Source organism: Dendrobates tinctorius, unplaced genomic scaffold (assembly GCF_039654945.1).
Source record: "Dendrobates tinctorius isolate UK_male_01 unplaced genomic scaffold, ASM3965494v1 ptg000165l, whole genome shotgun sequence".
NCBI classification, from domain to species: Eukaryota; Metazoa; Chordata; class Amphibia; order Anura; family Dendrobatidae; genus Dendrobates; species Dendrobates tinctorius.
In genome coordinates, this window is record NW_027361832.1 from 29,959,243 (window position 1) to 29,984,249 (window position 25,007).

Consider the following 25,007-nt stretch of genomic DNA (forward strand, 5'->3'; position numbering starts at 1 on the left):
TGTTCTGGTACACATGGATCCACCGTTTTCTTCTTCACCGGCTCCAGCCATTCAGTTGCCATCGATTGGATACTGTATTTGAATCTCCCCCTGCTCTATGTATTGAACACTTTTCTACCTCTGGTTATATCTGTTAATGGAGCTGGGGATGTAGAGATCTATTCTATATCTTTGATTTTGATGGCATTCTGTGTGGGGTGGGACTGTGTGGGTGTAATCGCTACTTGATCTGTGTGCTTTTTTGATTTCTCCATGTTTGTATGTAGCCTTATTAATAGCTGTCACGTCTGTACCATGACTCTGCGGTTGTGTGCATGCGTTGTGTGCCCTCCCGTGTTCCTCCCCATGGGGGCGGTGCCCTTTATACTTGTGACGTGAGCGCTGATTTTGAGCGCGCGTCCAACGATGGGCGTCTGTCTTTATGTGAGAGGACTGGCTGGCGCCGCGGCGCATGCGCCGCTATAACCGCTTTTGATTGGTTCATTCATATCACATGGTCAGACATGTGACGATCGTTATGGTTACAAAAGGTCCTACGCCAGTACTAGCGGCATCTCCTTGAGAAAGCGCTAGTGGCAAGCGCGAAACGCGCGTTGGAGATTCCTTTTACAACCGGGGGCTAGTGGGCACCATCTGTTAAGCGTTCGCATTATAATCTCTTTACCTTTTTGGCATAATTATGTATGGTTGAACTCTTACCGTTGTTTTCATTTCCATAATGTCAGCCCGCTTTGGGAGCTCTCTGCCACCCTAGACATATTATGGTTACGATAGGATTTTTACATAGGCAGTTGTTTGCTAATTATATCCCATAAGGGCTATTATATCTTAGGCATTTTTGTGGGTTGGTGCCTCCTACTATTGTTGTGTATCTCCTCTTCTGGTGTATGGTGTCATATTTTATGTGTAATTATATTATGATTATTGTGCTTTTCTATACTTACCAATTATAATAAAATTTTCATATTTTTATAATAAAAAACTGTTGGATTCAGTCACTCCTTTTTCTCCTTGTGTATGCATAGTCCCATGGAGTGGAACCACTTATCATGGCAGACCATATATTTAGGTTACTGCTATTTGTGTTCTGTAAAATATTGGGCTATTGTGTTTTACTATGTATGTATGTAGTATGTACTATGTATGTTGTATGAATGTAGAATATATGTATGAATGTATTATATGGATTATGTATGTTGTATGTAGTATGTATGTAATATGTATGCTGTATGTCTGTAGCATGTTGTATGTATGTTGTATGTATGTAGTATGTATGTATGTTGTATGAATGTAGTATATATGTAGTATGTATGTTGTATGAATGTTGTATATATGTAGTATGTATGTATGAATGTTGTATGTATGTAGTATGTATGAATGTAGTATGTATGAATGTAGTATATATGTAGTATGTACAGTATGCAGTATGTATGTTGTATGAATGTAGTGTATATGTAGTATGTATGTTGTATGAATGTAGTATGTATGTATGTAGTATGTATGAATGTTGTATATATCTAGTATGTATGTTGTATGAATGTTGTATGAATGTTGTATATATGTAGTATGTATGTAGTATGTATGAATGTTGTATATATGTAGTATGCATGTAGTATTATGCTGTATGAATGTAGCATGTATGTAGTATGTATGTAGTATGTATGAATGTTGTATATATGTAGTAAGTATGTTGTATGAATGTTGTATATACAGTGGGGCAAAAAAGTATTTAGTCAGTCAGTAATAGTGCAAGTTCCACCACTTAAAAAGATGAGAGGCGTCTGTAATTTACAACAAAGGTAGACCTCAACTATGGGAGACAAACTGAGAAAAAAAAATCCAGAAAATCACATTGTCTGTTTTTTTTTTTCATTTTATTTGCATATTATGGTGGAAAATAAGTATTTGGTCAGAAACAAAATTTCATCTCAATACTTTGTGATATATCCTTTGTTGGCAATGACAGAGGTCAAACGTTTTCTGTAAGTCTTCACAAGGTTGTCACACACTGTTGTTGGTATGTTGGCCCATTCCTCCATGCAGATCTCCTCTAGAGCAGTGATGTTTTTGGCTTTTCGCTTGGCAACACGGACTTTCAACTCCCTCCAAAGGTTTTCTATAGGGTTGAGATCTGGAGACTGGCTAGGCCACTCCAGGACCTTGAAATGCTTCTTACGAAGCCACTCCTTTGTTGCCCTGGCGGTGTGCTTTGGATCATTGTCATGTTGAAAGACCCAGTCACGTTTCATCTTCAATGCCCTTGCTGATGGAAGGAGGTTTGCACTCAAAATCTCACGATACATGGCCCCATTCATTCTTTCATGTACCCGGATCAGTCGTCCTGGCCCCTTTGCAGAGAAACAGCCCCAAAGCATGATGTTTCCACCACCATGCTTTATAGTAGGTATGGTGTTTGATGGATGCAACTCAGTATTCTTTTTCCTCCAAACACGACAAGTTGTGTTTCTACCAAACAGTTCCAGTTTGGTTTCATCAGACCATAGGACATTCTCCCAAAACTCCTCTGGATCATCCAAATGCTCTCTAGCAAACTTCAGACGGGCCCGGACATGTACAGGCTTAAGCAGTGGGACACGTCTGGCACTGCAGGATCTGAGTCCATGGTGGCGTAGTGTGTTACTTATGGTAGGCCTTGTTACATTGGTCCCAGCTCTCTGCAGTTCATTCACTAGGTCCCCCCGCGTGGTTCTGGGATTTTTGCTCACCGTTCTTGTGATCATTCTGACCCCACGGGGTGGGATTTTGCGTGGAGCACCAGATCGAGGGAGATTATCAGTGGTCTTGTATGTCTTCCATTTTCTAATTATTGCTCCCACAGTTGATTTCTTCACTCCAAGCTGGTTGGCTATTGCAGATTCAGTCTTCCCAGCCTGGTGCAGGGCTACAATTTTGTTTCTGGTGTCCTTTGACAGCTCTTTGGTCTTCACCATAGTGGAGTTTGGAGTCAGACTGTTTGAGGGTGTGCACAGGTGTCTTTTTATACTGATAACAAGTTTAAACAGGTGCCATTACTACAGGTAATGAGTGGAGGAAAGAGGAGACTCTTAAAGAAGAAGTTACAGGTCTGTGAGAGCCAGAAATCTTGATTGCTTGTTTCTGACCAAATACTTATTTTCCACCATAATATGCAAATAAAATGAAAAAAAAACAGACAATGTGATTTTCTGGATTTTTTTTTCTCAGTTTGTCTCCCATAGTTGAGGTCTACCTATGATGTAAATTACAGACGCCTCTCATCTTTTTAAGTGGTGGAACTTGCACTATTGCTGACTGACTAAATACTTTTTTGCCCCACTGTATGTAGTATGTATGTAGTATGTATGAATGTTGTATATATGTAGTAGGTATGTATGTAGTATGTATGTTGTATGTATGTAGTATGCATATATATATTTTTTTATACATTCAACACATTAGCCGGATGATGGGACTAGTACTGTCCCATCATTGGCTAATGTGTCAATCACTGTCATTGTAGCAGGCATCGCCCGATGGGACTTGTAGTCCCATCGGACGATGCCTGCACACACACAAGACCCCCAGCAGGCCCGTACAGACCCCCGGCAGCCGGCACAAGCTCCCAGCAGGCCCGTACAGACCCCCAGCAGCCGGCACAAGCCCTCGGCAGGCCCGTACAGACCCCTGGCAGCCGGCACAAGCCCCCGGCAGGCCCGTAAGACCCCCGGCAGCCGGCACAAGCCCCCGGCAGGCCCGTACAGACCCCCGGCAGCCGGCACAGGCCCCCGGCAGGCCCGTACAGACCCCCGGCTGTTGGCACAGACCGCGCATCATGATGCGCACAGACCATGCATCATGATGACATCATTTCAGCAGCCAATCACAGCCACAACAGTGGCTCATTGCATTATGGGGATTTCCGATTCCGGTATCCGATATTGTAAAAATATCGGTACTCGGTATCGGAATTCCGATACAGCGAATATCGGCTGATACCCGATATTTGCAGTATCGGAATGCTCAACACTAATCACTACCTTTATGTATTGTTATCTCTGTTGCTGCACTTAAGGGGAATTAACAATTTTATTCACATGCAAATGAGGCATTAAGTGTTCTGCACATCAAAGAGCACTTAAAGAGCCACCGCTTTCAGAGCTTGCTCCCCACCCAGCACCAACATTCTTAGCTTGATTATTATTATTTGTTAATATTATAGCGGCATTTTTCCATGGCACTTTACATGTGAAAAGGGGTATACATAACAAAAAACAAGTAGACCCTGCCCGTGAGGGCTCAAAATCTACAAGGGCTGGATGAGGATACAGTAGGTGAGGGTAGAGCTGAAAGTGCAGCAGTTTGGTGGAAAGATGGTTACTGCAGGTTGTAGACTTGTCGGAAGAGGTAGGTCTTCAGGTTCCTTTTGAACATTTCCACGGTAGGCAAAAGTCTGAAATGTTTGGGTAGAGTGTTCCAGAGAAGGGGGGATACACGGGAAATATCTTGTATGCGATTGTGGGAAGAGGAAATAAGAGACGCGTAGAGAAAGAGATCTTGTGAGGATTTCCTTGTCTGACACCTGACCGTGAGCTATCAATCAAGCTAAAGAGACTGGAGCTGGGCAGGGAAACAACCTTGGAAAGCAGAAACTTGGAAAGTGCTCTGTCAAACCCAAAGCACTTCATGCCTCATTTGCACGGGAATGGAACTGCTAATTACTTGGGAATGCAGCAAAAGATAGAAAATATAAAGGTGTTGATGGATTTACCTTTCAAAGACCTGCATGCCTCTATATATGAATTGGGGGGCTGATCTTACTGACAGTATTTAAGTGAATTAGGTCTAAGGAGAATAAGGTCATATAGCCTTAGGGTCAATCAATACAAAGAATTAAACAGTAGATCATAGATTTCATTGAACTTCACAGTTAAAGGTATGTTGCAATTGTGTATTACCCCCTCATGACTTCTTGGCAACGATAGCAGTGTCTGTACAATGAGCATGAAGAGTCTGCTTGCAGCGATGTAGTAATGGCCTAACGCTCATAAGGAGCTACTTGTCATTAGTAGACAAAAGGATGAAGAGTACAAATGTGTATTTCTGACATAGGGTTGTGGATTTGATGGGTTCTTCAACACCTTAACATGCCCTGATCATTAAAACATGAATACCTGATGCACTTATTAAGCATCTATATGTTAATCAGACAGCATAAATATCCCTTCATCTTCCTGAGCATCAGGAATTTGCTAATTACAAAGCTCAGCTGCCCCTGGGTTTTCATAGAAACATTATCCATATTTAGTCTGCATGTTGACAGTTCCCCGGTAGTACAGTATGCTAGATTTATAGAGCATCTACCCAATTCATAAGTAAAACTTTACTTTAACCTTTATACCAGTAGCTTCCTTATGGATCTCCAATGACACAGACTGTTCCCAGGATTGCCTACAAAGCAGTTTTGAGAGTAGCTGACAAGTGGCCATCATGCTCCTAACAGATCCATTGCTCCCTGCTTTTCCTTTACTCTATACTTTAACGTCCAGATGCAAGAGCGAGTCAAGTTATATAGAACAGGCTCATATTTTATAAGCACTTGTATTAACAGGAACATAAGTTCAGGGCATTGAACAACATATGTATTTTAACAATAGCTCCGCAAAGCAAACAGCTTGAAAATCAAATGAAGTTTTTGGTCTTCTCTTAAAACAATAACATTTTAGTTTCTATAATGGAAATCAGAAATGCAAATAAACTTATCCCAAAAAATGCAGGGCCTCAGCTCGATTAATACTAGCAAGCTTTTCGAGAGTTTTGACAAGTACGTGCAGACGGTACATTTTAAGAAATTATGGCAAGTCAGTTCTCATTTTTCTTACAATTAAAAGTGTTGCTCTGTGTCCCTTTACAGTATTACGATTCTCTGAGGCCCGAAAACGCTGCTTATTAAGTCACGAAAACACTGCACGGTCTAAAATCACTGGTGGTCAGGAGTTAAAAGCAAAGTGTCTCGATTTTACGAAAAAATTATAATTATGAGTCATTAAGGTTCCAGTATCAGCTCAAGGTAATGATGAAACACTCTTGCCCCCTTTAGAACATCTTGTGTTACTTAACCCCTTCAAGACCAAGAGTGGTAACTCGAGACGGGAACAATAAATCTTTGAAGCCACAGGAGAGAAATTTAATCTTAATAGTTTCAGTCAAAAGAAATATTCAAGCAAGCTCCCCAAATTTTCTGCGACCTTTGTATCTCCTAATTAGATAACAGATGGAAGAGTTCCTAACAACTCCTCTGAAACAGTCACTTGTTTCAAAAGGAAAAAAAAAAGTGTTTTAATTTTAGTAACTTTGATACAATGATTGTAAACATTTGTGTTACCTCCTCTCTGGTACTTTTATGTTGAAGTTTCAACAATTCGATTTTGGATTCTTGCTTGAATTCAGAAACCTTTTCTTTCAGTCTGTCGAGCTCAACACAGAGAACAAAGTTCTCTTTTGCCTTCACATTCAGCTAGAAACAAAATGAAATCCTATTAACCAGTTATCCCACAAAAAAACATATATTTTCTGTACTACTATACTTCATAACAGTTTGACTCAACCACTCAGCTACTCTCCTGTTCCAATTTATATTAAGTATTACATTGCGCTCAGTAACAAAATTATATAATAATAAAATGGGTAGTTTAATAAATAAATGATGAAATCCTGATTTTCTCTGTATATAGTGAATCAAGTGTATTGTACTAAATAGTGCTCATATAGAAGAGCAGATGACCCAAGGGAATTCTCCTATTCCCCTGTGGGCAATTCTGAGAATGAGCCTTTGGCTCTTACATGCAATCAGTGTTTTCTCAAGGTAAGAATGCATAAAATGTCCTCAGTTTTCACCTGATTATGTACATACTGTACTGTTGTAAATTCACTTTCTGGCCTGCCTCTGGTTGCTAGTGAAGGTAGTGGAGCTTGTTGTATTGACAGAGGAGTCGCGAGTTCTCTTTCTGGGCTCCCTCTGGTGGCTACAGGAGGTAATGGAACTGATCTAATTGACAGAGGCCTGCCACCTGATAATGAGGATGACGATTGGACATCTGGAGTCTCTGACTGGATTTAAGACAGCCGACTCCCTCTATCCCTGCTGGTGATTTTTCCTGCCTCCTGAGGTCTTAGTTTCCAGTTCAGTCCCTGCATACTCAAGCTAAGTGTTCTTTGCTATTGTTCACATTTGATTTGGTTTTGTCTATTCAGTTGTGTGGTCAGCCAGCCCCGGCTGGGGCTGTGCTGAATTTCCATCCTTATGCTACTGTTTGTGTCAGTTTGTTTTTTGTCCCTTATTAGATTGGCCTCTTTTTGCTCTGCTTTCAGAATATGCCTGAGTGCTGATATAGTGGGAGAAGTCTAGTGACTTCAGAGTTTTTGCTATCAGAAGTGTTGGACATTTTTGCAGGTTTTTGTGTGATTGCAGACAGTGTCTTTCCTTTCCTGTCCTTTCTAGTTAGTGTGGGCCCCATCGTTTGCTCAGCCTATTTTCCTACCTGTGTTTGTGTTTTCATCTTGTCTCACCAACAATATATGTTTGGGGGCTGTGTTTTCCTTTGGGGGTCTGCTCTGGGGCAGTTTAGATATCCCCTTTTCTTGCTTTAGGCTTATTTAGTTCTCCGGCTGTGTCGAGGCATCTAGAATCATCGTAGGCACGCTCCACGGCTACTGCTAGTTGTGTGGATAGGATCAGGGGTCTGCAATCTGCTAAGTAACCAACCTCTCTGGTTTTCTGTAGCTCAGCATGCTCTTGTTTTCCTCATCGGTGACCCAATCATAACACTGTACATCAAATAAAGTTATTTTTTACTACCTTTAAATAAAGCGGGTGAGTGCAGTAAGATCCAGCTGGTGAGTGCCGTAAGATCCAGCTGGTGAGTACCATAAGATCCAGCTGGTGAGTGCAGTAAGAGCCAGCTGGTGAGTGCCATTAGATCCAGCTGGTGAGTGCCTTTAGATCCAGCTGGTGAGTGCCGTTAGATCCAGCTGGTAAGTGCAGTAAGATCTAGCTGGTGAGTACCGTAAGATCCAGCTGGTGAGTGCCGTTAGATCCAGCTGGTGAGTGCCGTTAGATCCAGCTGGTGAGTGCCGTTAGATCCAGCTGGTGAGTGCCGTTAGATCCAGCTGGTGAGTGCCGTTAGATCCAGCTGGTGAGTGCCGTTAGATCCAGCTGGTGAGTGCCGTTAGATCCAGCTGGTGAGTGCCGTTAGATCCAGCTGGTGAGTGCCGTTAGATCCAGCTGGTGAGTGCCGTTAGATCCAGCTGGTGAGTGCCGTTAGATCCAGCTGGTGAGTGCCGTTAGATCCAGCTGGTGAGTGCCGTTAGATCCAGCTGGTGAGTGCCGTTAGATCCAGCTGGTGAGTGCCGTTAGATCCAGCTGGTGAGTGCCGTAAGATTCAGCTGGTGAGTGCCGTTAGATCCAGCTGGTGAGTGCCGTTAGATCCAGCTGGTGAGTGCCGTTAGATCCAGCTGGTGAGTGCCGTTAGATCCAGCTGGTGAGTGCCGTTAGATCCAGCTGGTGAGTGCCGTTAGATCCAGCTGGTGAGTGCCGTTAGATCCAGCTGGTGAGTGCCGTTAGATCCAGCTGGTGAGTGCCGTTAGATCCAGCTGGTGAGTGCCGTTAGATCCAGCTGGTGAGTGCCGTTAGATCCAGCTGGTGAGTGCCGTTAGATCCAGCTGGTGAGTGCCGTTAGATCCAGCTGGTGAGTGCCGTTAGATCCAGCTGGTGAGTGCAGTAAGGAACAGCTGGTGAGTGCAATATGATCCAGTTGGTGAGTGCCGTAACATCCAGCTGGTGAGTGCAGCGTGATCCAGGTGGTGAGTACCGTAAGATTAGGCTGGTGAATACCGTAAGATTAGTCTGGTGAGTACCGTAAGATTAGGGTGGTGAGTACCGTAAGATTAGGGTGGTGAGTACCGTAAGATTAGGGTGGTGAGTACCGTAAAATTACTCTGGTGAATATGGTAAGATTAGTCTGGTGAGTACCGTAAGATTAGTCTGGTGAGTACCGTAAAATTACTCTGGTGAATATGGTAAGATTAGTCTGGTGAGTACCGTAAGATTAGTCTGGTGAGTACCGTAATATTGGGCTGGTGAGTAGCATAAGATTAGGCTGGTGAGCACCGTTAGATCCAGCTGGTGAGTGCCGTTAGATCCAGCTGGTGAGTGCCGTTAGATCCAGCTGGTGAGTGCCGTTAGATCCAGCTGGTGAGTGCCGTTATATCCAGCTGGTGAGTGCCGTTATATCCAGCTGGTGAGTGCCGTTAGATCCAGCTGGTGAGTGCCATTAGATCCAGCTGGTGAGTGCCGTTAGATCCAGCTGGTGAGTGCCGTAAGATTCAGCTGGTGAGTGCCGTTAGATCCAGCTGGTGAGTGCCGTTAGATCCAGCTGGTGAGTGCCGTTAGATCCAGCTGGTGAGTGCCGTTAGATCCAGCTGGTGAGTGCCGTTAGATCCAGCTGGTGAGTGCCGTTAGATCCAGCTGGTGAGTGCCGTTAGATCCAGCTGGTGAGTGCCGTTAGATCCAGCTGGTGAGTGCCGTTAGATCCAGCTGGTGAGTGCCGTTAGATCCAGCTGGTGAGTGCCGTTAGATCCAGCTGGTGAGTGCCGTTAGATCCAGCTGGTGAGTGCAGTAAGGAACAGCTGGTGAGTGCAATATGATCCAGTTGGTGAGTGCCGTAACATCCAGCTGGTGAGTGCAGCGTGATCCAGGTGGTGAGTACCGTAAGATTAGGCTGGTGAATACCGTAAGATTAGTCTGGTGAGTACCGTAAGATTAGGGTGGTGAGTACCGTAAGATTAGGGTGGTGAGTACCGTAAGATTAGGGTGGTGAGTACCGTAAAATTACTCTGGTGAATATGGTAAGATTAGTCTGGTGAGTACCGTAAGATTAGTCTGGTGAGTACCGTAAAATTACTCTGGTGAATATGGTAAGATTAGTCTGGTGAGTACCGTAAGATTAGTCTGGTGAGTACCGTAATATTGGGCTGGTGAGTAGCATAAGATTAGGCTGGTGAGCACCGTGACATCTGGCTGCAGAGTGCCGTATCTATCTACTCTTTGTGATGAAGATTGTGCTTGTTCGCTAAACTTTGATACTGCGCACTAAATACTACAAGCCAGTGATTAGGGCTCTCTGTATCCCAGCTGATGTCGACATGAAGGTAGTGTCAACTACTATTTTTCTCTATGTATTCATGCTTAAAAAGGGGTTGTCCACTTCAGGACAACCTCTTCTTGAATGCTAATGTGGCCCAGAAGAAATAAAAAACACATATACTTTCAAGACTGACACCATTTCTACCATTTTGGTACTGTGTTTCCTGCAAGCAATGTGAGGATTGACCGGCTGCAGCCTTCTCACTTCTGTTAAATGGAACAGTAATCAGATGGAATCACTGGGAAACACAATAACAACAATGCTGGAAGGAGGCTGGTTCTTAATGTATGAATGCTTTTTATTTAATTTGATCAATTTGTGCAGTAGTGGACACCCACTTTAACGCGTCAGTAGATGACAAAAATAATAGAATAGTGTTGGAATGCTAAACGAGGGAGAAAACTTGGAAATCACAGGTGTAGAAGAGCAATATGCATCTTTTATGGTTTACCTACCCAAACCAAAGACAAAAATAAAACTTACGGTACAAAAATTATGTCTTGCATTGTAACATGAAAACAACATTCGATGGAACACAGCAGTGTTACCTGTTCGACTGTCTGTTTGTGATTTGATTGTAATAAAGTTATTTCCCGTCTTAAATCACAAATGTTCTGCTCAGCAGACTCCAGACTTTTTGAACATTTTCTGCAATGTCTCTTTGACTGTTCCAAATCTTCTTGCAGTTTTGCGATCATTTCCTCATAAAATTCAGCCTTGAACATAAAAAATGTGCAGTTTGATGAAGACCTTTTTTATAGCATTTAGGAGATTATTTAAAGATCACCATATGATTGCGGTAGAAAGCAAAAGCAAGCGCTAGCTACTTTGAGCCCTTTTTACAGCCCAGAGCTGCGTTTTAACTATGATCGAGATCTTTAAACAATTCTCTTAAGTTTTCCTATTCTGATGACGGGGGCACACATAAAGTAGCAGCCAACGCCTGACCTGCGTGTGAAGATACAGTTGTAAGGAGTTCCTCGCCAAATGTGTGAATGCAATTTTTCTTCATTCCTTTTATCAGAGAATAGAGCCTGTACAAATAATAAAAGGCACGGGTTTTGTAATCCTCCAGTCATCTAACCTCCCCACAGGGGCAAACAGAAGCAATGTGCAGTTCCATGGTGTCAGGAGCCACAACCAGAGGATTAAAACAAGCCTTATTACTGTACAAGCTCCGATACTCTGTTAAATTACTTATGTGAACAATTCAGATTGCAATACCAATTTTACCTACTGCTCAATGCGCCTACAACAAGGGGGGGATTTAATAAAGCTGGGACACAGATTACTTTTAGGAAAATGGTGTTCATATTCCTTTTCTGCGCTATATACATAATAATTTCCACCGAGATATTTCACACTGAATTATAATAAAATTGCGTCCAAAACACAATCTGCTACAATAAGAAGGATTATTCTGTCACCGGAATATGTCATTGTTCCCTGGTTCCCCATAGATTTAGTTTAGAAATTTTAAATATCTTAGCTATAATAAAACTCTCACTATCAAATAAAAAAACATTTAGCCTTTAGTTATATTTGACATTTTTTTTTATATCTAGATTGGTCTACGATGACCCCTCTTACTTGCCTGTCTATTGCTTGGACTTTGGCATTTTTATTCTTGCAAATGAGATGCTTCCAAGAGGAAAGGGACAATGAAAACCTTAAAATTGCAGACCTGAAAAGGACAGCTTTTTAATGTGAATTACATTAAGTGACCTGCCCGGGTGATCGAGATGACCTCCGAAAGCAATATATTGGTCTATGGGAATAATCTCAAGAAGAATAATAATGAATGTTTATGAAGGTGGGAAAAAATATTCTACATATAAAAGGTAAATGCTTTAGACTAGGTTCATGCTTTCTGCAGAAAAAAAAAAGTCAGAACCAATTTTGGAAAAATTCTGTACTAAATGGTGGAATCTTTGCTGCAGATTTTACTGCTGCTGATGTTTTCTTTTCCTACATAAAATGCAGTAATTGTTACATAAGACAAGGTGTTACCACAGAAGGAGGGCTGTGCAAATAGCAGCAAGGAACCAGCCATGGAAACACCAAGTGAAGGATGTTTTGTCTTAGCATGGATAAAAGCACTTTCCAGGTTAAAGAAAAAACAGAAACATTGTAAGGCTATGTGCGCACGTTGACTATTTGCTTGCAGAAATTTCTGCAAGGTTTCTGCATCTCTTGGCATTAAAAAATGTTGCGGCAAAAACACGTGTTTTGCCACAATTTTTGGAGCATTTATGCAGCGGTTTTGCATGCATTTTTCGGAAGTGTTTTTGTACAGCAATGACGGCTTTTTTTAGCTAAATAAAGATATTTAAAAAAAAAGTTTTGTGATGTAATTTCTTGGTTCAACACCACCTCTTTCATTCTGATGCTGTAGCATCAGCGTAATCTTGATAAGTAAACACAAACACACAATGTCACCAGCCTATGTAGGAGTAGAATGAACCTACATAGGCTGTAACCAAACAGCAATTCTTAATTTAAATAAAAAAAAAAATGAAAAAAAAATTGCGTGTCTCCTGCGTAATTTTCATAACCAGCAGAGGGAAAGCTGACGGCTGTTAATATTCTGGCAAGGACTCAATAGATATAAAGGTTTCCAGGCTATTACTATCAGCTCACAACTGTTTGTTTAGCCTTTACTGGCTAGTTTACAGGGGGACCTCAGAAACAAATTGACATAGGGTCCCGCTATAAAATCTAACCAGCAAAAACTAAGTAGACAGCTGTGGGCTGACATTAATATCATAGGAAGGGGCCAGGGATATTGCCCCCCCCAGACTAAAAACAACAGCTCTCAGCCGCCTCAGAAAAGGCACATCTATAAGATGCGCCAAATCTGGCACTTAGCCTCGCTCTTCCCACTTGCCCTGTAGTGGTAGCAAGTGAGGTGATAGTTGGGGGGGTTGATGTCACCTTTGTATTGTTAAGTGACATCAAGCCCCGAGGTTAGTAATAGAGAGGCGTCTATAAGATGCCCCATAACTAACCCCATAGTGATATTATAAAAAAAACACAGACACCCAGAATAAAGTCCTTTATTTGAAATGACACAGATTCCTTTAATGAATCTAAATTAAACCATACTTACCGAACGCCTAATCCACTGACACCGTCTCCTGCAACAAAAATAAAATAATAAACCACAATATTTTTCACCTGTCTGCAGAGTAGATAATCCATAATGTCCCACGATGATCCTGATGACTTTGAGTGTAGTCATAATAATATTATAATAATAAAATTTATTTCTATAGTGCCAACATATTCCGCAGCACTTTATATTATAGAGGGGACTTGTACAGACAATAGACATTACAGCATAGCATAGCAATAAACACATAGATCAAAACAGATACCAAGAGGAACGAGGGCCCTGCTCGCAAGCTTACATTCTATAAGGGAAAAGGGGAGACCCGAAAGGTGGATGGTAACAATTGCTTTTATTGTTTTTATGGTTTGAACCTTCCCTAGCGTAAGAATCGGGTGTTCCTGTGGCTGCATGAACCAGTCAACAGTCTAAATATGTAGCAGTACAGACACAGAGTATTAAATGCAAAAAGCATGTGAGAACATGATGCGAGGAACCTGGTTATGGTAAAAAATTTAGAAATGAGCCACACAGGGATATTTACGTTAATGCGTTGAGGCGATAGGCCAGTCTGAACAAATGAGTTTTTAAGGCACGCTTAAAACTGTGGGGATTGGGGATTAATCGTACTAGCCTGGGTAGTGCATTCCAAAGAATTGGCGCGGCTCGTGAAAAGTCATGGAGACGGGAGTGGGAGGTTCTGATTAATGAGGATGTTTACCTCAGGTAATTAGCAGAACAGAGGGCATGGGTAGGGTGGTAGGCTGAGATGATGAAGGAGATGTAGGGTGGTGCTGAGCCATGGAGGGCTTTGTGGGTGAGGGTGATAAGTTTATACTGAATGAGAGCCGGCGATACACTGACAGGAGGTAGTCGCACCAACAGTGTAACAATGAGCTGCCGTGAAAGAGTTCACCAGAGTTCATCAGCTGATCAGCTCTGGTGATCTCCCTTACAGCACCATTGCTGCATGAGAAAGTTCTTCCATCAGCGGCTCTTGCCATCACTGTTATCAGTGAAAGTAGACATAGCATGATGGGAGGAGTAGTCTCATCAGCCCACGGCTGCTGATGTGCGGTAAGCTTTATACCGCAAGTCACAGCTGCGGGTTACAGTAACATCTGCGGAGTCATGCTGACATCTGACAGAATGACCCTGCAACGCTCTGACGGTCTGACCGGCGGTAGCGTAACCATGGGTCACCGCTGCGAGTCACAATCACAGCTGAGGGGTCACGCTGACATCTGACAGCATGACCCCGCAGCGCTCTGACTAAGGCTGTGTGCACACGATGCGGATATCCAGCGGATCCGCAGCGGATTTTTCGGCGCAAAAACGCTGCATATCCGCATTGTGATGTACAGTAGCACTTAAATCAATGAAAAAAAAAAGCCGCTGTGCAGACACTGCGGATTTTTCTGCGCGGTTTTCCTGCGGTACAAAATCCGCAGCACGTTACTTCTTTTGTGCGGTTTTCCACCTCCCCAGTCTCCAAATCCGCAGGGGGAAATCCACAGTGGAAAACCGCACAAAAACCGCAAGAAAACCACATTAAAAATGGAAGAAATCCACAGGAAAAATGCAGGTCATTTGACCTGCGGATTTCTTCAATTCTGCGTGGAAAAATCCGCAGGGCAAAAAAGTACATCTGCACTCAGCCTGAAGGCATTACCGGAGGCAGTGATACGCCAATCAGAACCACCACTCCGGTGTTTCCCATGCTGTCACACAGATGACAGCATGGGAAGCCCGTAAAAGAGCAAAAAAAAAATCAAAGCCGCAACATTTTTATACCTGCGTTTTTGCTGCGGATTTGACTGATTCAATTGAAGTCAATGTGTGGGACATGCTGCAGAAAAAAATGCACTGCAAATACTCAAAGGAAATTTACTGATCATGTGCACAACACTTCAGGATTGTCATTGAATTAGCTTGCACAAGGTTTCCATAGCGTTTTTGGCCTAAGCGCTGAAAAAATGCTGCGAAAACACATAAAAAATGCTCTGCGTGCACATAACGTAAGGGTACGCTCACACTTCTGTATTAAATTGGTCCCATCGTCATCCAGGTGAGTGGGACGATTTTTTTCTCACTTGTCATCTGTGAGTTGTCCGTATGCAATACTATTTTTTATTCAGCAGCTATTAATCTTGTACAGGGCCATTTACAGTCTCCTATGCTACAAAGTTGTAATGTATCTGTAAAAATCAGATGCGACTGATGATCCATACAGCATGAGATTTCTTTCTCGCACTGTTCCGATTTTAGAGTGAAATCTCAGCATGCCGAATACAGATAATTCACAGATCTGCACTGCCTCATTGAGTAACATGGATCCGAGTGCAATCCGATTTTAGATTGGATTGCACTTGTCTGATTTGTACGCTCATGAGCGAGACCTAGAGGTTCTCTCACACTGGCACGTAGCCAGTGTGTAACTTGGACAATGTTTCATCAGAGAGCATTATCTCCAAAGTCATACTATGGAGCAGTGCCGATTTGCTTTTTTTTTTTTCATGCCATATCGGCATGCATCCATACAAATTGATGGGTGCGTGCAAAACATCAGACTACACTTGGATGTCATCCCAGTGTAATCCGATATACGCTCACTCACGGAACGGAGAAGATGGAGAAATTAAGTTCTCCATTTTCTCCGCACCTTCACATGCAAGAGAATCGGATCACAGTAAAATGACACTCGAATCACGCTCACAGCAGATGTTTAAGCCACGGGTCATTTACATACAGCATCCGATTCTCTCGCCAGAGTGAGCAAACCCTTAACCTGATAAAATGTTGACCTGTAAAGTATCTATGGCATGTATTAGTTATAAGTAGACTGAACCTTTACCTGTTATCTGCCTCTCTTTATCCCACGATAAGGAATCAGAATGGAAGATCTATGGAGCAGACTGGGCATCGCCATACAGTACAACATTTAATACCAGATGGAAAAAATACCTGTGCAGTGTAATATTTAATCTGTTTCTCTCCTGTAGAAAGATTCAGGAGGAGGATTTTCATCTGTGCTTGGGTTTGAAGTAGATCATTTTGAGATGAACTACTTATCTCCTGTAAATGGTGAATTTCATCCTCCAATTTTATCAGTCGATTTTCTTGTTCTTTAATCTAAAAATATAATGGAATATGTATTTTTTTTAAATAAATACAGGTGATGACAAGGTGAAACTTGGAAATCATAGAGACACATTATATAGCTGAAAAGCTTTTTTACCTACCAGAATACTACCTCTAATTTGGATACACTCTTAAAGCGAACCTGTCAGCTCTTTTGGCTGATATAAGATGCGGCCACTGCTGTTCAGGGCTTATCTACAACATTCTATAATGCTGCAGATAAGCCCCCGATCCGACCTGCAAGAGAAGAAAAATTAGTTTTATTAAACTCACTCAGTGGGGCGGTCCGGCCCGAAGGGTGCACAGAGTGCCGGGAAAGGTCAGAGAGACCCAGTGCCTGCGCACTGCAGTACGTTGCTCTGCCCTCATCAGTGCAGATAAGAATGCCTGTGCAGGAGCACGATGCCGGGGAGCCTGTGAAGCAAGCAGGAAGGCGACAATGCAAGAAGATGGGCGGTGCTGGACCCAGACCTGCAACACCCATCGGACTGGACCGCCCCCCGAGCGAGTAATATAAAAGTTATTTTTCTTATCTTTCAGGTCGGATCGAGGGCTTATCTACAGCATTATAGAATGCTGTAGATAAGCCATGAAAGGTAGTGGCTGCATCTTATATGGGCAAAACCTGGTGACAGGTTCCCTTAATTATAGTGGAAAAAGAACAAGGAAACATGCAGCAAAAAATGAAAGTCAAAAAAGTCAACTCAATTCCCTTCTTTTTTCAATGGCAAATGTTAAATAATTGGCGGAAATGCTTTTTTCAATAATGGGGGGCTAAAATATTTTGGACTGTCATATTATTATTATTATTATTTATTTATATAGCGCCATTAATTCCATGGTGCTGTACACATGAGAAGGGGGGTTACATACAAAGTTATAGATATCGTTAACAGTAAACGAGTTTCCACAACAAATTTACAATGACAGACTGGTACAGAGGGGACAGAGGGGAGAGGACCCTGTCCTTGCGGACTTACATTCTATGGGATAGCGGGGAAAAGACAGAAGGTTGGGGGTGCAGCAGCTCTGGTGGTGATGAGGCGGCAGCTCAGGCAGTGGTGAGGCGGCAGAATGGTTATTGCAGTTTGTAAGCTTTCCTGAAAAGATGGGTTTTCAGGTTCCGTTTAAACGATCCGAGGGTGGTTGATAATCGGACGTTTTGAGGCATGGCATTCCAGAGGTTAGGGGATAGTCAGGAGAAATCTTGGAGGCGGTTGTGTGAGGAACGAATAAGTGTGGAGGAGAGTAGGAGGTCTTGGGAGGATCGAAGAGTACGTGATGGAAGATATTGGAAGATTAGTTCAGAGATATAGGGAGGGGAAAGGTTGTGGATGGCTTTGTAGGTCAGTGTTAGTAGATTGATCTGGATTCGTTGGGGAATTGGGAGCCAATGGAGGGATTTGCAGAGGGGAGAGACAGGGGAGTAGCGAGGAGAGAGGTGGATTATTCGGGCAGCAAAATGGAGGACAGACTGGAGTGGTGCAAGAGAGTTAGCAGGGAGGCCACAGAGGAGGGTGTTGCAGTAGTCAAGGCGGGAGATGATGAGGGCATGTACAAGAGTTTTAGTAGATTGAGGACTGAGGAAGGGATGGATTCTGGAAATATTTTTGAGTTGGAGGTGGCAAGAGATTGGACATGCGGTTTGAAGGACAGGGAAGAGTCAAGAGTTACTCCAAGGCAGCGGGTTTCAGGTGCAGGAGAGAGCATGATGCCATTTACCATAATAGATAGATCGGGTAGGGAAGATACGCGAGATGGAGGAAAGATAATGGGTTCAGTTTTGTCTACGTTGAGTTTTAGAAGCGAGAGGTGAAAAAGGAGGATATGGCTGACAGACACTCCGGGATTCTGGACAGCAGAGAGATGACATCTGGGCCAGAGAGGTAGATCGGAGTGTCATCTGCATACAGGTGGTACTGGAAGCCATGGGACTTTAGGAGTATAGATGGAAAAAAGTAGGGGCCCCAGGACAGAGCCTTGGGGGACTCCAACAGAGAGGGGGCGGGATGAGGAGGTAGTGTGGGAGTGGGAAACGCTGAATGTGCGGTCAGAAAGGTATGAGGAAATCCAAGACAGGGTGAGGTCTTTGATGCCAAGGGAAGAAAGAATCTGTAGCAGTAGGCAGTGGTCAACTGTGTCAAAGACAGAGGACAGGTCAAGAAGGAGGAGCATGGAGAACTGTCTGTTAGCTTTGGCTGTGAGTAAGTCATTAGTAATTTTGGTCAGGGCAGTTTCAGTGGAGTGGTGGGGGCGGAAGCCAGATTGCAGGATGTCAAGGAGGGAGTTAGATGAGAGGTGGGGGGAAAGTTGAGCATGGACATGCTGTTCAAGGAGTTTGGAAGCAAACGGGAGCAGTGATATGGGGCGATAGCTGGGCTGAGCAGTTGGGTCAAGGTTTGATTTTTTGAGGATGGGTGTTATGGTGGCATGTTTGAAGGCAGAGGGGAAGGTACCAGAAATTAGGGATAGGTTGAAGAGATGGGTTAGGGCTGGAATGATCATATTAGTGAAGTTGGGGAGCAGGTGGGAAGGGATGGGGTCAAGTGCAGAGGTGGTGAAGCGTGATTTGGAAAGGAGATGAGTAAGCCTTCAGTGATGTGGGAGAGGGAGGTTATTAGGTCTGGTATGTGGAGCAGTTGGGGTGGTGGAACTGTAAAGGTTTGCCTTGTTTAGTCGATCTTGTTTTTGAAGCAGGTGGCAAAGTCCTCAGCAGAGATGAGGGGAGCTGGAGGTGGCAGTGGTGGGCGGAGGAGAGAGTTGAATGTGCTGAACAGTTGTTTTGGGTTGTGGGATAGTGAAGTTTTGTGAAATAGGTCTGTTTAGCAGAGGTGAGGGCTGATTTAAAGGCAAGTGTAGCTTGATTAAAAGCAGTGAAGTCGTCTGGCAGGCGTGTTTTCTTCCAACGCCGTTCTGCGACCCTGGATGCTTGTCGAAGTTTTTTGTTTAGGTTGTTGTGCCAGGGTTGCCTATTGGTTTGTCACATTTTGCCATGCATGAGAGGGGCGACTGAGTCTATGGCTGATGTGAGGTTGGCGTTATAAAAAGCAGGGGCACTGTCCGTGTTATGGAGTGAAGATATGGAGGACAGAGGTAGAAGAGAGTCTGTGAATGTCAAGGTGTGTGAGGTTTCTGCGAGGATGTGCTAGTGGCTGGACATGGAGGGCAGGTGAGAAGGACAAGGATGAGAAGGTGAGTAGATGGTGGTCAGATAGGGGGAAGGGAGAGGTTGTGAGATTAGATAGGGAAAAGAGGCGGGTGAAGATGAGGTCTAATGTATGTCCATCAGTGTGGGTGGCTGTGGAGGACCACTGAGTAAGTCCAAAGGATGAGGTAAGTGACAGGAGTTTGGAGGCTGCTGGCTGGTGGGTGTCAATGGGGATGTTGAAGTCCCCCATGATAATGGTGGGGATGTCAGCAGAGAGAAAGTGGAGGAGCCAGGTGGAAAATTGGTCAATGAAGGTAGTGGTTGAGCCCGGTGGTAGGTATATGACAGCCATTTGGAGATTAGAGGGAGAGTAGATACGGACAGAGTGAACCTCGAAAGAAGGGAGAATAAGGGAGGGTGGAAGTTGGATAGGGTTGAAGGAGCAGGTTTTAGAAAGGAGGAAACCCACTCCTCCACCATGTCTGTTGCCAGGGCGAGGAGTGTGGGTAAAGTGGAGGCCACCATAACAGTGCGGCCGGGGAGGCCGTGTCAGCAAGGTCTCAGTAAGGGCCAGGAAGGAAAGGTTGCGGGAGGTAAAGAGGTCGTCATATCTGGAATGCTATAATTTATAAGTAAATTCAAAATCACATAGAAGAAATAATATTGGAATACAGTTGGAGCTTGGACCTACAAATTCCTAAGTAACAGATTTGTGTCTCTTGGCCTCCGCCATGTCTTTTACTCCTCGTCACTTTGATTTACTGTAAGACAAATAGGTGCAGCAGAAGCCTCCTTGCTGTGTCCTAGGTGCAAGAGGAAAAAACAGTACTGAAGCTTGCGCCCTTTGGATAAGGGAGGTGGCTTCAGTTGGCCATCGTTGAAAATAGAACTGGCCAATGGGAGATAAATCCTTTTATTTTCTGCAGGATTTTCATACAAACTGCAGAATCATGTAGATTATGCTTTAAACTGAGCAATTAGATTATTTGCTCAATTCAAACATTCATTTAAAGGATTATTCCCAGAATTACACTATTTCTTTTACAAAGCACAGTAAATGTATACTTAATGTTAATATACATACTGAGCCGAACATAAAATTTCTTTCATGTACCTGTGTGATTTTTCATCTCTTTCTGTCCCGTGTCCCATACATCTTTCCATAGCTGAGTAAGCAATCCTATTCTTATTTGCTAAAACTACATTTATCTGCAGCACTTGCTTCTCCTCAGTGCTGCAGACCCCTACCCTCTTCTCCTGGGTGCTCCTGACTATCTACATGTCTGAATTATCACAAAGCTAATCTACGGCCTCTTTCACACATCAGGTTTTCGCCGTCAGGCGCGATCCCGCGCTTTTGACAGAAACCGGATCCGGCGAAATGCAATGCCGGATCCGGTTTCCCCCCCATTGACTTGCATTTGCGCCGGATCGCGCCGGATGGCCATGCGTTTCATCCGGTTTTCGCCGGATCCGGCAATGTGTCGCGATCCGGCGTCTGGAAAAAACGGCTACTGTAACGTTTTTTGTCTCCGGCGAAAAAGCCGGACACGCCGGATCCGGCGCGTCCGGCTTTTTCACACAATGAAAGCCTATGAGCGCCGCAATGCGCCTGATCCGGCGAAAGCCGGATCCGGTGGCCGGATCCGTTTTTTTTGGTCTGAGCATGCTCAGTAGCTCTGCCCACTACAACCTGTCAAAGAAGGGCTGTAGGAACATGCTATATATAGTTTTCCAGTAGCCAATCCCGTTCGGAAGGCCACAAGGGTCAATTTTAAAAACCAGATCCGGCGTAATCCGTCGAAAAACGGATAGAAAAACGGATGAACCGGATGAGACGGATCCGGTTTTGTCTGTCAAGAACAAGACGGATCCGGCAGAAAACCGGATCTGGCACATCAGGTTTTACAAAACATTTGCCGGATCCGGCATTCCGGCACGACGCCGGATCGCGCCTGACGCCGAAAACCTGATGTGTGAAAGTAGCCTAAGTGTAGAATTCACCTTATGCCTCTGTGCACTCTATGCCCCTGTACAGTACCTTGACTGACTGATATTATCTTCTCTAAATCTACATCAATATGGCTGCCTGTGTGGTTTTATTTCATTGTTAAAGGGAACTTGTCACCAGAAAAAAACACTATTAACCTGCAGATATGGGATTAATATGCAGGTTAATAGTGTTATTAACCAGCCCAGTGCCAGAACTTACTCAGGCGCTGTGGGGAGAAAATGAATTTTATTCCCCTCGGCAGCATTCCAGTTTCAGTCACGGGGCTGGTGCCAGCGCTGGTCAATCACCACTCTGAGTATATAGAGCGACAGCTGTAACCGCGCACCCGACCCTGACTGGCAGCAAGCCAGTCACAATGCAGAGCCACTGTCAGTCAGTAAAGCCCCCGTTACACATAGCGATATCGCTAGCAATATCGCTGTAACGTCACCGATTTTGTGACGTAGCAGCGATATTGCTAGCGATATCGCTATGTCTGATACTTACCTCCTGGATCATTTCTCGTTGTCAGCTTCCTGCTGGGCAGGGCTTCCTGTTGCGCCGACGAGCGACACGTGGACGTGGGCGGGAGGACGTCAGGATCGCCGCGTCTGACAGGTAAGTGGCGACCCTCGACCCCTGCTATGTCGCTGGTGAGATCTGTCTGTGTAGCAGCTCACTAGCGACCACTTAGCGATGCACCAGCGATCCTGACTGCGTCATATCGCTGGTCGGGATCGCTTGTGCATCGCTAAGTGTAACGGTACCCTAAGGGGGGTGCGGATAAAGACACCACTCTCCAATATCTATACTCAAATCTGGATGACTGAACCAGTGCTGGTGCCTCCTCCGTGACTGAAAACAGAACACTGCGGGGGAAAAAGTTGATTGTCTCCCTTCTGCGCTCGGCTAAGTGTGGGCAGCAGGCAGGTTTATAACGCTATTAACTTTCAGGTTAACCCCATATCTACAGGTTAATAGCTTTTTTTCTGGTGACAGGTTCCATTTAACCGGTTTAAAGCAGAGCTCAACTTTCCTGCACTTCTTTGCAATGAAGCTTATACAGTGGCATGTAAAAGTTTGAGCAAACCCTGGTCAGCATTAATGTTATTGTGAACAGGTAAGCAAGTTGAAGATGAAATGATCTCTAAAAGGTCTAAAGTTAAATGACACATTTTCTTTGTATTTTAGGCAAAAAAAATGTATATTTTCAGCTTTTAAATTTTAAAAATTGGAAAAAGGAAAATGGGCAGATGAAAAAGTTTAGGCTCCTTGCATGGTTAGTACTCAGTAGTTTTGAAAGTATCATAACTTGAACATGTTTTTTGTAGCCAGCCAAGAGATTAACAATTCTTGTTTGATGGATTTTCATCCATTCTTCCTTGGAAAATTCTTTGAGATCTGTGAGATTCCTGGGTCGTCTGTCAGGCACTGCTGTTTTGGAGGTCTAGCCACAGATTTTCAGATCAGGGTACTGTGAGGGCCATTGGAAAGCCTTCAGCTTGTGCTTTTTGAGGTAGTCTATTGTGGATTTTGACGTGTGTTTAGGATCATTATCCATTTGTAGAAGCTATCCTCTTTTCAACTTCAGCTTTTTCTACAGACGGTGTTAGGTTTGCATCAAGAATTTGTTGAAATTTCATTGAATCCATTCTTCCCTCTAACTTTCACTGAAATTTTGCTTGGTCTTCCAGACCTTATGTTGACCTCCACTGTTCCCGCCGCAGCACGGTGGCTCAGTGGCTAGCACTGCAGCCTTGCAGCACTGGAGTCCTGGGTTCAAATCCCACCAAGGACAACATCTGAAAGAAGTTTGTATGTTCTTCCTGTATTTGCATGGCTTTCCTCCCACATTCCAAAAAGACATAGTGATAGGGAATTTAGATTGTGAGCCCCATCGGGGACAGTGATGATAATGTATGCAAACGGTAAAGCGCTGTGGTACATGTTAGCACTGTATCAAACTGAGGAAAGGGCAACTTGAAAATGCTTTGTTATCTTCTTGTAGCCTTCTCCTGCTTTGTTGGCCTCCACCATTCTCAGAGTGCTGGCAGCTGCTTAGAAAAACCCATGGCTGCTGTTTTTTGGCACAAGGTTAGAGAAGGCTGGGTTTTCATAAAGATAGGAAATTTGAATCACCTGGCCTTTACTAATGATGTTAATGAACACGCCATAACCCTAACAAGCTAATTAATATCTGAAACCTTGGTCAAAGATATCTGAGCACACAAATCTACAAAAGGTGCCCAAACCTTTGCATTGGCCCATTTTCTTTTTTGCAATTTTTAAAATGTAAAAAATGACAATGTATATATATTTTGCCTGAAATACCAAGGAAATGTGTCGTCTTAAACTTTAGGCCTTTTAGAGATCAATTCGTTTTCAATTTGCTTAACTTCAAAATAACAGTAATTTTTACCAGGTGTGTCCAAACTTTTACATGCCACTGTAATTACTAGTCAGAGCAGGGTTATGTTTGTTGCCTGCTGCTGAAAGATCAGTAATGTAAAACTGCAAATACTGCTCTGTTGATGCATATGGCAGAGGATTATCTTCTGTCATATGCATCAACAGAGCAGCATTTGGAGTCTACAGTAGGCAACAGACAGTTAAAAACCTCTCAGGTTGTCTATACACTGCCCTATTTTGTAGTATGCCCCTCCTTTGTACAGCCCAATCCTGCAGTACATCAATCTTCTCAGCCCCCCTTTATACAGCTTATCCTGCAGTATATCCTTTTATCAGTTCAGTTCTAGAAATATCCCAGTGCAGAGCTTTGCTGGCAGGCATCAAGCTGAGAAAGAAGCACTGTGCAAGATTGACCAAGGGCACTAGAACAGCACCTGGATGGTTCCATTGGCAACTAGAGGAGAAACAAAGAAACAAAACCTGGAGTAGCATCCATGGCTGTGGGGGAAGGGGGTAATATGTACAAAACGGGGCAGTTTCAAAAATGAGTTATATTAGCACACATTAATATGTGTGCATTAGTAAAACACATCATTGTGATTTGGGGAATAACCGTCTCTTTTTCTAATCCAGTTAAAACTACTGTAACAAATGAGAAAATAACGTTTCCGAACATGTTTTGGGTGCATTACAAAGCTCAGCATCCTGTTCATTCTGTGAACGGTTTATGACATTCATATATGATATTTCTCAATGTGAAAACTCCTTATAGAGCAGTTATGCAGCATGTTCCCTAGAAAACAGAATATTGCCATGGACCACATGTTGGAAGCAGGCTCACAGTGGTGTTAATACGTCTGACTCTGGTGTTACAAAGACCAGCTATGTCTTGTGTACAGAATGAAGGCTCAGTTGTGTTTGATCAACTACGTGCCATTATAAAGTGGTGAGCGAACGTAGGAAGTAATCACACAACGTTTCAATTTGACCAAACATTGCAATATCTAGGGAGATGACATGTTTTAT

At 43.5% G+C, this 25,007-nt stretch overlaps 1 protein-coding gene across 1 annotated transcript in view; it reads right to left on the minus strand.

Moving 5' to 3' along the window:
* LOC141053222 (uncharacterized) overlaps positions 1 to 25,007 on the minus strand; it is a 653,087-nt gene that overhangs the window by 330,652 nt on the left and 297,428 nt on the right. Inside the window, exons 16-18 of the mRNA XM_073550619.1 lie at positions 16,255 to 16,422; positions 10,730 to 10,897; positions 6,362 to 6,493 (exon numbers count right to left, since the gene is read on the minus strand). Coding sequence (XP_073406720.1) covers positions 6,362 to 6,493; positions 10,730 to 10,897; positions 16,255 to 16,422 — 468 coding nt within the window. The remainder of the gene's footprint in view (positions 1 to 6,361; positions 6,494 to 10,729; positions 10,898 to 16,254; positions 16,423 to 25,007) is intronic.